This window comes from Crocuta crocuta, unplaced genomic scaffold (genome assembly GCF_008692635.1).
Source record: "Crocuta crocuta isolate KB4526 unplaced genomic scaffold, BGI_CrCroc_1.0 scaffold348, whole genome shotgun sequence".
Taxonomy (NCBI): Eukaryota; Metazoa; Chordata; class Mammalia; order Carnivora; family Hyaenidae; genus Crocuta; species Crocuta crocuta.
In genome coordinates, this window is record NW_027529573.1 from 5,474,777 (window position 1) to 5,487,432 (window position 12,656).

Consider the following 12,656-nt stretch of genomic DNA (forward strand, 5'->3'; position numbering starts at 1 on the left):
CTGTACCCTGAGCCCTTGCACAGCACGTCCTCCTCTAGGGGAGAAGCAGATGGACCCCTCCCCGCAGTCTGCAGTCTGCCTGCTGCAGAGAACGGGGCTCTGCATGCCCTCCTGGGCTGCGGCCTTGGCCTCGGCCGGCACAGAGTGTGTCACGGCCCAGTCGGGCTGGCAGCAGAGGGACCGCTCGTCCTGCTTCTGATGATTTCCAGGTCCTCACAGTCCCCATAGTCCGGTTCTTCCCGGAATGCCCACGTGTCCGGGGGGAGTCTTAGCAGCTTCTCTGCCGGGAACCAGTGGACGGACATGTCGTTGAATACGTCGGCATACGGTGGGGTCTGTGGCAGCCCACGCTCCTCCAGGCCTTGTAAAACCTGCGCGGGGAAATTAGGGTGCACACACGGACAGCCAGTAAGCCCCACACCTCGGGGTAACCTATTACCCCATGTTCCCTTTAGAAAAAAGATAAGGACTAGGATATTTTACGTGATTCTGGGTGATGAACTGGAAGGTCCTAGGGTAGGGAGTATGTAGGGCTTGATACCAAGAATGAAGGACAGGCCATTGCTTTCTGTGACAGAACTATAGAGAAAGCCCACTGAGCGGTGCCTCCACTGCTCTCGCAGAGCCCCTCCCACACACGTAAAGGCAGAATTGTCCCTGAGGGAGACGGGGTCTATGCCCACACCCTGGTCCGTCCGGGCTCCTTTGTTCAGATACCTTGGCCACGTAGGGGTAATTTTTGTGCAGAACCCTCGACAGCAATCTGGAAATTAAACAGAAGCAAACCCATTCTGAGGAGGAGAGCTGAGAAAGGCAGGTTGCAGGAAGGCTGAGCGGCTTAAAGGTAGTGGACGTTCTAAAGAGGGGACGGTGGGGTAGGTGCGCTGCCAAGGAACACGGGCACGCCCCCCAAGCACCCGTGTCATCAAGGGAGATGCAGCGGCCCCCCGGGGTACAGGTGTGGGCTGCGGGAGAGATCGGGCGGTCCCCCACCTTAAACCCCGTCCGACATAAGGGAGGGGAGGAAACCCTGGCAGAAAGGCTCCGCAACTCATTCTGCAGCCTGACGCACGCGGGGCGCCCGTGCCCTGGCGAAGCCCGTCAGCCTCCGCGGGCAAGCGCGTCCCCACGGGCAGTCAGCGCCCCCCACCGTGGCTCACCTCTCCTCCAGGCCCCGGAAACTGTTCCCGACGACGAGCATCCTGGAGAGGGCGCCAGCCGACCAGTTGCTCCACAGGAGGTTGTTGTACAGGGCCGTCCCGCAGTGCGGCATGTAAAACACGGTGGGCTCGCCGCCCACGCAGCGCCTGCCCTCCTGCGGGCACGCGCGCGCGCGTCAGCCCCCCTGCGGGCACGCGCGTGCCCGCCCCTGCGCTCTTAGGTCCAGGAGAGGCGCGGGGCGGGGACCTCACTGCAGTTCCTTCGCGCGCGCGCCCGATCACACCGTCCAAACCACCTGCGGAAGCACGTGCCCAGACGCTGCCCGCTGTTGGGAGAGGAGTGTCTGCCAGGGCTCAGAAATGTCATGCGCCAGCTGTTTGGGGCATGCGGGGCGCACCTACCCGCCACTCGGCCAGACGCTACGGGCTGACTCCGCTACAGCGTCAAAGATGTTCTGTCCCCTCCCCTCCTCTCGCCCAGGACGGCAAATTCCAACCAGAAGGCCCTCATTTGAGGCACCGAGACCCTGTAGCCCTTCATTATTTAATCCCACAGTAAATACCAATTTACTATATTACCGGTAATTCCTGGACTCAGAATTCTCACAAGAATTTTGCAAAAGGGGCGCCTGGGTGGCTGAGTCAGTTAAGGGTTGCCTCTTGCTTTTGGCTCGTGATCCACAATCTGTGGGTTCGAGCCCCGCAATGGGCTCGGCAGTCCCAGTGCAGAGCCTGCTTGGTTCTCTCTCTCTCCCTCTGCCCCTCCGCGCTTGCACTCTCTCAAAAGATATAAACTTAAAAAATAAAGGAATTTTGCAAATATAACAGGTTTCAGTTCATGCCATTTGTACAATTCATTTTTCTGTGATGGGTCCTGATGGGTCACACCTTCCAGGCACTGGGAAGGCAAGTGCGGGGTGGGAAGGGATGACTGAGGTCTGGGAGTGAGCATGTCCACACGGCACGGCCTGGGGTTCCAGGTACACAGGCCCCCCCACCCCCCTCACCTCATTCTCACTGAGGACAGTCACGCCGAGGCCATCCAGAACTGCAATCTCTAGCTGGCTAAACAGAGGGTCGTACACCCAGCAGTGCCTCCGGGGAATCTGCAGAAGGGGAGAATGAGTCCCATCAACCTAGTGGCGCGTGTGCACACCGTGTGCGAGACCAACGGAGGGGCGGGAGGGAAGAGCCCGAGACCTCACCTGGCACTTCTCCAGGAAGAGAAGCAAAAACGCTAGCTGGTTTCTGGCTATGACGCAGGTGGCAAAGTTCCCAAGGCCGTAACACACACACTTCAAATGGCGGGACCCCGGGACCAGGGTGTCCCCCGGGACGGAGCCCGGGGCCGCATCCGATGCATCTGGCAAGGAGTGGAGGTGCAGGTTTCCGAGGGCTTCCGAGAGAGCCCTCCCTGGGGTCTCCAGTTGTGACAGATGTTGCGTAAGACAGCCGTTGATGGTTTCTGAAAGGGCAGCCCCCGGGCCCAGTCAGAGGGCGCGCTCCACGCAGGGCGCGCACCCAGGGAGGAAAGCTTGGCCAGCAAAGGCCTCAGCTGCTCGGAGACAAGGCTGCGGGCCTCGCTCCCAACCGTGCCTTGGACTGCGGCCACGCCCGCCCACACGGACAGGCTGTGGCGGTCCTGGGTGCCCCGGCCTGCAGCCCCGCGGATGCCCGCGGCCCTGCAGATGATGCCCGCGGCCCCACGGATGCCCACGGCAAAATCTAGGTTTCGTCTCTGGACACAGTTTCCACCTAAAACTCTCCTGTGAACTCCTACCTTAGTAGGAGGTATCTGGTAAATGCAGGCTATGTTCTGAAGCACCTACTTTTTTGATGGTAAAAAAGAACAGAGGAGCAGAGCTCTCAAAATCACACCCCAGAAGGCTGGGAATGGGAATATGTAATGTGTAAAAAAGATGGAAGAATAAGAGGTAGACTGGGGCTTTTGGAGTCTAAAGAAAAATACTCTGCCTAAATCTTGCACAGCAGCGGGTTTTCTCTCTCCTTTATTGACACTGAACTTATTTGAACAAATCTGTACACAAAAAAACAAAAGGCCATACGTTCCCACAATAAGACAGCGCTTTTCACTTATTAGCAAAGAGATCTGTAAGTGAGACCCCTGGCTGGGAAAGGGCACGTGAAAAACTGGCTCTTTCAGTCTTTGCTGGTAAAAGTAGTGGTAAAAGCTTTCTGGAAAAAACTTGACAACGGATATCAAATCAGTCCCTGCCTTTTCGAACAATTCCACTTCTGGGAACATTTCCGAAGAGAATCACCCTAAATTTGGTAAAAAGCTTTATGCATAAAGGTGCTCATTGCAGTTATGTATAATGACTAAAAAAAAAAAAAAGGAAAAAATAACCAAAGTTCCATCAATAAAAATCATGACTGCTGTGCGTTGACTCCTCACGTTAATATTTACGTTCCCATAGCTTCTGTTCAGCAAGAGCTTACACTGCATGGGGGAAAACAAGTCTACATTGCAAAGCCAGGGAAAAGAACTCCCTGAGTGTAAATTTCAACAGTGACGGTGACAGATGACATGCACTTCCTCCCATGCACAGGCAAGCACTGTTCCCAGCACTGAACCGAATAGCCTCCTTTAATCCTCAAAATTACGCCACAGGATGTGTACATTGTTACCTCCCTTTCAAAGACAAACTGAGGGTCAGACCTAAGTGCCAAGGCACACGGCTGTCGGCAGGAGGTCAGAATCAGAACCCAGCATGTACACTGCTCTGTGAGGAAAATGTCATCAAATGAGGCCTAGCTTCCTTCCTTCGCCCACAGTCAGGCCCTCCCCCCACACCTACCACTCCCAGCCTTGGCCAGGCAGTACCCACCTAGTGCCAGACTCCAGAAATCAGACAGAAGCAGGTCCTCCCTGTTAAGAAAACAAGGCATGGTCATCTCCCAACCGTTTCCAGGACGCCCCACTGGTGGCCCTCCTCCTGACCGTGAGCTGGATGCGGGGAAGGGGACGGAGTGCCCCAGACACAGCGCCCCGCAGTGGCTGAGGCAGGATTCACAGTGGACACGTCCAGAGCCAGACCAGTGCTGCCGGCGCCCCGAGATCAGTGCTGCCGGCGTCCCCGGGGTTGCTGGCGGATGTCCCAGTTCCCAGGGACGGGTCTGGGTCTGTTCTGTGCCCTCAGTCCACACCACCGGCTGGCACGGATGCAGAGCTCCGTAAACAGTCGAAGGTCCACAGATTTGAGGGCTCTGAGTCTCAGTTTCCTCACCTCTAAGATGGGGAAAAGAATCATACCTGTCAAGCAGGGTGATCAAAGGGAGCGAATGAGTCAATACACAGTGCAGTGCCTTGCATTCAGCAGGTGCTTAATAAACAGTCTTTGCTATCACAAGTAATTCCAAGGTGACAGTGAGAGGAGAGACAAAACCAGTGTCTAGGCTTTCTTTATTCAAGTCAGCCGGCTTGTGCAAATCCAGAGCAGAACACAGTCAACAAGGATTTAAAACGAACTGATGAATTTGTCCAATCAAAAGATATACAGTGACTGGAAACACAAACCCATCCATGTGCTGCCCAGAAAAGACACACTTTGGACATAAGAACAACACAGACTGAAAATGAGGAGACAGAAAAGATGTTCTGGGAAAGTGGAAACCAAAAGGGAGCTGGGAGAGCTATACTTATATCAGACAAAATTGAATTCAACATGCAGGCATACCAACATTTTTGGGATCCAGCAAAAATGGTTCTAAGTGGGAAGTTTATAGCAGTACAGGTCTACCGCAAAAACCAAGAAAAGTCTCAAATAAATAACCAAATGTTACACCTCCCAAACTAGAAAAGAACAAATGAAGCCCAAAGTTAGTAGAAGGAAGGAAATAACAAAGATCAGAACAAAACTAAATGAAATAGGTTAAAAAAAAAAGGACAAGAAAAAAAGATCAACAAAAGAACAGACGTTTTGAAAGAGTAACAAAATTGAGAAACCTTTAAGCTAGACACCAAGGAGAGGGAAGGAGGGAGGGAGGGAGAGGGAGAAGGAGAGGGAAAAAGAGAGAGAGAGAGAGAGAGGACTCAAAATCAGAAATGACAGAGGAGATAGTATAGCTGACACCACAAAAAACCAAAAGATCAAAAGATCAAAGGGACTACTGTGAGAATACATCGCAACTATTTGGACAATCCAAAAGAGTCAGCCATTTCAGACTTCCCAAAAAACAAAAGGCCAGAACCAGATGGCTTCAATGGTGAAGTCTAGGGGTGCCTGGCTGGCTCAGTCGGTTAAGCGTCTGACTTGGGCTCAGGTCATGATCTCACCACTCATAGGTTCAAGCCCCGCATCGGGCTCTGTGCTGACAGCTCAGAGCCTGGAGCCTGCTTCAGAGGTCTCCCTCTCTCCCTGTTCCTGTCCCTCCCCTGCTCGTGCTCTATCTCTCTCTCAAAAATATACATTAAAAAAAATTTTTTTTAATGGCAAACTCTACCATTCAGAGGATGAATACCAATCCTTCCCAAGCTTTTCCCAAAAACAGAAGAGGGAACGCTTCCAAACTCATTTTCTGGGGCCAGCATTACCCTGATGCCAAAACCAGCCCAGGACACTACAAGACAAGAAAATTACAGGCCAGTGTCTTTGATGAGCTTGGATGCAGACGCGCTCAACAAAATACTAGCAAACCCAATGCACCAATATGCTAAAAGAATCACACACTATGATCACGTGGGGTTTACTCCAGGGACGCAGGGATGGTTCACGGAGCCAAATCAATGAACGCGATTCATCACGTTAACAAAATGAAGAATAAAAAGCGTATGATCACCTTGAGAAATGCAGAGAAAGCATCTGACAAAATTTAATATCCACTTACAATAAAAATTCTCAACAAAGTGGGTTATCGAGGGAATGTACCTCAACACAATAAAGGCCACAGAGGACAAGCCCACAGATAACATCACATTCAGTGGTGAAGTTTCCGCTGTTACTATTTCCTCTAAGATCAGGAATAAGACAAAGACGCCCACTCTCACTACTTTTATTCAAGATAAACTTGCAAGTCCCCACCAGAGCAATTATGCAAGAAAAATAAATGCAAGGCATCTAAACAAGAAAAGAAAGAAGTAAAACTGTCACCATTTGCAGATGACATGTATGGAAAACCTTAAAGACTCCCCCCAAAAACTGTTCAAATAAATGAATTCAGTAAAATTGCAGGACACAATATCAATACACAAAAATCTGTTCCATTTCTATACACTAATAACGAACTACCAGAAAAAGAAATTAAGAAGATGATCCCATTTGAAATTGCATTGAAAAGAGTAAAATACCTAGGAATAAACTTAACCAAGGAGGTGAAAGCCAGTATATTGAAAACTGTAAGACATTAAGGAAAGAAACTGAAGACAACACAGGAAAATGGAAAGACAGTCCATCCTCATGGATTGGAAGAATAGTGTTAAAATGTCTGTGCTACCCAAAGCTGTCTACAGATTCAATGCAATTCCTATCAACATTCTAACTGCAGTTTTCACAGAAACAGAACAAAAGATCCCAAAATTTGTATGGAGTCACAGAAGGCTCTGGAAAGCCAGAGCAATCTCGAGAAAGGAGAACAAAGCTAAAGGCATCACACCCCGATTTCAGATTTCTACTACAAAGTTATAGTCATCAAAACAACATAGTATTGGCATTAAAACAGACACACAGATCAATGGAGCAGAAGAGAAAGCCCAGAAATAAACCCAAAAATATACAGTCAAGTGCCTTATGACAACAGAGCCAAGAATATACAAGGGGGAAAGAAGAGCCTTCTTTAATAAACGGTGTTGGGAAAACTGGACAGCCATTTGTAAAAGAATGAAACTGCTATCTTATACCGTACACAGAAATGAACCCAAAATGGATTAAAGACTTGAACGTAAGACCAGAAACCATCAAATTCCTCATAGAAAACATGGGGGAAAAGCTGTTTGACATAGGTCTTGGTAGTGATTTTTAAAATCCAATACCAAAAGTAAAAACAAAAGCAAAAATAAATATGTTGGACTACATCAAACTAAAAAGTTTCTGCACAGCAAAGGAAACCATCCACAAAATAAAAAGGCAACCCCACCGCATGGGAAAACATTTGCAAATCATGTATCTGATAAGGGATTAACATCCAAAATATAAAGCATTCCTACAACTCAAGAGCAAGAAAACCCAAGCAATCTAATTAGGAAATGGGCAGATCCAAACACATTTTTCCAAAGAAGACATATAGATGGTCAACAGGTACATGAAAAGATGCTCACCATCATGAATCACAAGGGAAATGCAAATCGAACCCACAGTAAGATACCACATCACATTTGTCAGAATGGCTGTTATCAAAAAGACAAGCAAGAACAAGTGCTGGTGAAGACGTGGAGAAAAGGAAAACCCTCATTTGCCGTTGGAAGGAATGTAACTTGGTGCAGCCAACTAGGGAAAACTGTAAGGAACTTCTCAAAAAAATGTAAAATAGGGGCACCGGGGTGGCTGAGTCGGTTAAGCGTCTAGATTTGCTTTCGGCTCAGGTCATATCTCACGGTTCATGGGACTGACGCCCCTGTCAGGCTCTGTGCTGAACGTGGAGCCCACTTGGGATTCTCTTTCCCTCCCCTCGCTCTCTCTGCCCCTCCCCCACTGGCACCCTCTGTCTCAAAATAGGTAAGTAAATGTTTAAAAACTTAATTTCATCTATGGTATTTTAAGGGCTATGTATATTTGGCCAACTTAAAAAAAAGAACACCGACTTCAGAGTCACACACTTAGGTCTGTATCTGGTTCTGATATCTACTATGACACTGGGCAAGTTACTTAACCTCTTCTGTACCTGTTTCCTCAACTCTGACGATGGTACAAATATTTACCTACAGAATAGTTTTTATTATTTTTTTAAATTTTAAATATAGTTGTTAGAATTAAATGAGATAGAGAACACTTAGAATAGTAGCCAAGACAGTAAGTCCTCAATAAGTACTGTTAAAAAAAATCTTGGGGCACCTGGGTGGCTCAGTCGGTTGAGGGTCAAACTTTGGCTCAGGTCATGATCTCACGGGTCGTGGGTTCAAGCCCCGCGTCGGGGTCTGTGTTGACAGCTCGCAGCCTGGAGCCTGCTTCGGATTCTGTGTCTCCCTCTCTCTCTGCCCTTCCCTCGCTTGTGCTCGCACTCAGTCTCTCTCTCAAAAAAGAAATAAACATTAAAAAAATGTTTTTAAAGTCTTATCCTGAACATCTGGTTGTTGCATAATCATCACGAGCATCACCCCTTTTCATAGCTGGACAGCATCTCCTAGTTCACAAAGCTCTTTTATACACACTCTCTTGGTTGAGCCATGGTAAGGTCCTGGGAGAAGAATTTGTTGTTTCTATTTTATAGAGAAAAAAACAGACTTCGAGAAGGAGTGTGCTTTGTTCAAGGCTGCACAGCTAACCAATGATCTGATTCTCAGTCTGATGGAGGATGAAGAAAAACCAACCCAAACACTGTAATAAGAGCCAAAGAAGAACATTACTTAATAAAGGAATCAATGTAACAAGAGAAGACAACATCTGTAAATATTTATGCACCCAGTTTTAGAAGCAACTGAACACGTAGAGCAAACACGAGCAGACCTTAGAGGAGAAATAGACAGTGGTACAGAAACAATAGTGGATGTTCACGCCTCACTTACATCACTGGACAGACCACCCAGACAGAAGATCAATAAGGAAACATCAGCCTCAGACAACATGTTAGACCAGATGGACGTAACAGATACACTCAGAGCTCTCCATCCAAAAGCGGTACACGGAACACATTCCTCTCTAGGGCGCATGGACCTTTCTCCGAGACAGATCACAAAAGCCCCGGGACAGCCAAAGCAGTCTTGGGAAAGAACAAAGCCGGGGGCATCGTGCTTCCTGGTTTCAAACTCTACCACAAAGCGAGAAGGACTGTTGGCATCCCGGCATAAAAGCCGACACACAGATCAAGCGACGGAACAGAAGAGAGAGCCCAGAAATAAACACACGCGTCTATGATCCAGTACCTATGACAAAGCAGCCAATGCACAAGGGAGAAGGACACTTTCCTTCCCAAGTGGTGATGGGAAAACGTCCAGCCACATGCAAAACAATGAAACCGCGCCACTCTTTTAGGACGGATGCAAAAATGAACTCGGAATGGATTAAAGGCGCGAATGGAAGACCTGAAGACATAAAACTCTTAGCAGAAAACACAGGCGAGAAGCCGCTTGGCCTAAGCCCTGGCGGCGGTATTTTTTGGATCTGGCTCCAAAAGCAAAAATAAAAGAGGCAAAACTGCAAGGAACTAAAAAGGTTCTGCCCAGCAAAGAAAACCGCCCAACAAAATAAACAGGCAACCTACTGCCTGGGACAAAGATGTGCACATCACATACCTGATAAAAGGTTAACACCCAAAATATGTAAAGAACTCTTACAAATGAGGACCAAAACCACCAAACAAGGGGATTAAGAAGTGGAAAGATTATCCGAATAGACATTTATGCAGAGAAGACATAGCGAGAGACAACAGGTACGTGAAAAGACGCTCAACATCATTAATCATCAGAGAAGTGCAAATCAGAACAGTGCGATATCATCTCACGCCGGTGAGAAGGGCGGTGTCAGAAAGAGAAATAACAAACTTTGGCGAGAAGGTGGAGAAAACCAAACCCTGGTGCACTGCTGGTGGGAATGTAAGTTGGTGCAGCCGCTGTGGAAAACAGCGCGGAGGTTATTCAAACAATCAAAACCAGAAGCACCTTACAACCCAGCAATTTCCCTTCTGGCTATTTACCGAAAGAAAACAAAAACACCTACATGAAAAGACATACGAAGCCCCTTGTTCAGTGCAGCATCATTTTCGATAGCTCAGATGTGAAAACCGTCTACATGTTCACAGAGAGATGATTTGGTAAAGATGTGGTGTATCTATATAAAATGAAACACTATTCACCCATAATAAGGAATGAAACCTTGCCATCTGCAAAAACACGGATGCACCCTGAGAGCATTATGTTTAGTGAAATAAGTCAGACAAATACTATATGACATCACTTTTACATGGAATCTGAAAAACAAAGAAAACTTGCTCCTAGATAGAGAACAGACTGGTGGTTGTGGAGGGGAGGATGGGTGTGAAACGGGTAAAGGGGGTCAAAAGGTACAAACTTATAGGGATAAAATAAGTAAGTTCTGGGAATGTAACGTACGGCATGGCGCCTATAGGTACTAACACCTGGAAGTTGCTAAGAGAGTAGATCTTGAAAGTTCTCATAAGGAAAAAACCTTGCGGGGCGCCTGGGTGGCTCAGTTGGGTAAGTGTCCGACTTCGGCTCAGGTCATGATCTCACGGTTTGTGAGTTCGAGCTCCGTGTTGGGCTCTGTGCTGACAGCTCGGAGCCTGGAGCCTGCTTCAGATTCTGTGTCTCCCTCTCTCTCTGCCCCTCCCCTGCTCACACTCTGTCTCTCTCTGTCTCAAAAATAAATAAACACTTAAAAAAAAAAAAAGGAAGGAAGAAAAATTTTAAACAAAACAAACTTGGATTTGAATAGACAAGCCACCCACCAGCGTTTAGTGCACAGAATTGAAAAATCTGCCCCGGGGCTGCCCTCCTGTTCCTCACTGAGGGCAAAGGAGAGCTCTGATGTACTGGGGGTGCTTCATAAACTGGTGAGCGCATGCAGAGAACAGCATGTAGAGTGCTGGGCTCTCTCTACTCAGAGCAGTGGGGTCCGCACCACATTTATGGGTACAAGAAGGAACACGGAGCTCTGGCGGGGGAGGGGGGGGGCGGTGTATGGAGAAGTCAAGGAAGAGTAACAACGCAAGGTGTAGGGAAAAGTGCCTTAAGGGTTTTCCAAGTCCCTGGGCACACTCCTTCTCATCTGCGTCTTCTGAGATTCTAGAAAAAGTCACTACTGTTTCTTTACTCAGCCTCAGTCAACTGGTCAGCCAACTCCTTTCTCAGCAGTGGTAATCTCTGAGTCCTCACTTTTGCTGTCTCTTGACCTTAATTCTGGGGGACGGGAGCACATAAAATCAGTCGAATTTCTCCTAGCTGTTGATCTGAAGCACTAACAAAAGCTGTTATTTATGGGGCCCGTAAGGACTGCAAATAAATAACGCTAGTAACAATAATGAACAAAAATAGGTGACATTTATTAAAGTGCTTCCTCTGTGTTAGGTACTGTTCTTTTTTAAAAAATTTTTTTTAAACACGTGTTTATTTTTGAGAGACAGAGAGACAGAGCACAAGCAGGGGAGAGGGACAGAGAGAACGAGACACAGCATCTGAAGCAGGCTCCAGGCTGCTGTCAGCACAGAGCCTGATGCGGGGCTCAAACTCACCAACTGCGAGATCACGACCTGAGCTGAAGTCAGAGGCTTAATGGACTGGGCCACCCAGGCGCCCCACGGTAGGTACTGTTCCAAACTCTAAGATACACAGTAAAGCATGGAGGCATGAGGGTCTGGGATAAGCCCGAATAATGGAGAGTTTTGAAACTGCAAAACTACGGGTCTGAAATCTGGTTCCATACATTAGCGGCATCTCTAAGACTCTGAGCCCTTTCCAGGATCCTAGCTGTTGGAGATGTTCAAGTTGATAAAGTGTGAAGAATGCATAAGCCAGTGGCAGGCACACAGCAGCTCCTCAATTAACTCACGATGATCATCATGAAGATGTCAATCACCTTCGTGTTGCTTCCCCAGCGTCAGCAATCACAATGACCAACACTGGTATAACACTAATACCAAACACTGCTTCTGCGTTTACCCCGCTCCAGGCACCGTGGTTTACATTTACTAATTCACTGAATCCTCAAAACAAGGCTAACAGGTACTATTTTCAGGTCCATTTCTCAGACGAGAAAACTGAGGCCCAGAGATTATTTAACTTGCCGAAGGTCACGCAGCTATAAGTGCAGTAAGAGGAATGACAACCTTGACTCCGAGTCAGTCTGTAATAAGCTCCTCGCCCCCGTTAAATCCTCACAATACTCCTAAGGGTTTGCAGATATGCCCACTTTACAGACGGCGAGACTGAGGCTCAGAGCGGTCCTCCCAGGTGCGGAGACTCGGTCCCAGGGCCAACCCCGCACTCACTCGGCTTCTCGGATTCGACGAAGCACGGCTCTGCTGTCAGCCTCCGGCTCGGCCTCCAGACGCCCCGCCGCTGCCGCCCCTCCTCGGGGACGCCGCGCCGCAGAGCGCCTTTTCCTGCGTGCACCCGCAGCCTGCCAGGGCTCCACCGCCGCCGCCATGGCCCCTCTGACGTCAGCGGCGCGCGCCGCTTGACGTCATCCCCGTGCGCCAGCTCGCCGGGAATTGTAGGGGGCGGTAGGCGCTGGCGGCGCGTCATCCTGGGGCCTTCCCGCCGCGCGCGTAGGTACCGGGCGGGAGTCGCTGGCGTCCCATCGCCGCCCACCCTGCGGGGCCGGAGCCCTGAAACCCCGGGCTGCTTGGCTACGCCGGGGGGGTGGGCGG

The 12,656-nt window shown here is 48.8% G+C and overlaps 2 protein-coding genes across 3 annotated transcripts in view; one reads left to right on the forward strand and one right to left on the reverse strand.

Moving 5' to 3' along the window:
* SRRD (SRR1 domain containing) lies at nucleotides 1–12,587 on the reverse strand. Its single transcript, XM_077761494.1, has 8 exons — nucleotides 12,563–12,587; nucleotides 12,276–12,462; nucleotides 4,010–4,050; nucleotides 2,366–2,625; nucleotides 2,168–2,266; nucleotides 1,161–1,315; nucleotides 718–763; nucleotides 1–371 (listed from the first exon to the last, which is right to left on the reverse strand). Exons 1-8 carry the CDS (start codon nucleotides 12,585–12,587, stop codon nucleotides 150–152), a joined length of 1,035 nt encoding a protein of 344 aa, XP_077617620.1. The 3' UTR covers nucleotides 1–149.
* HPS4 (HPS4 biogenesis of lysosomal organelles complex 3 subunit 2) overlaps nucleotides 12,462–12,656 on the forward strand; it is a 25,854-nt gene continuing 25,659 nt past the window's right edge. Inside the window, exon 1 of one of the 2 annotated variants that reach the window (XM_077761674.1) lies at nucleotides 12,462–12,554. The gene's annotated coding sequence lies outside the window, so the exon portion shown is untranslated. The remainder of the gene's footprint in view (nucleotides 12,555–12,656) is intronic. The other variant, XM_077761673.1, reaches the window with a different exon arrangement.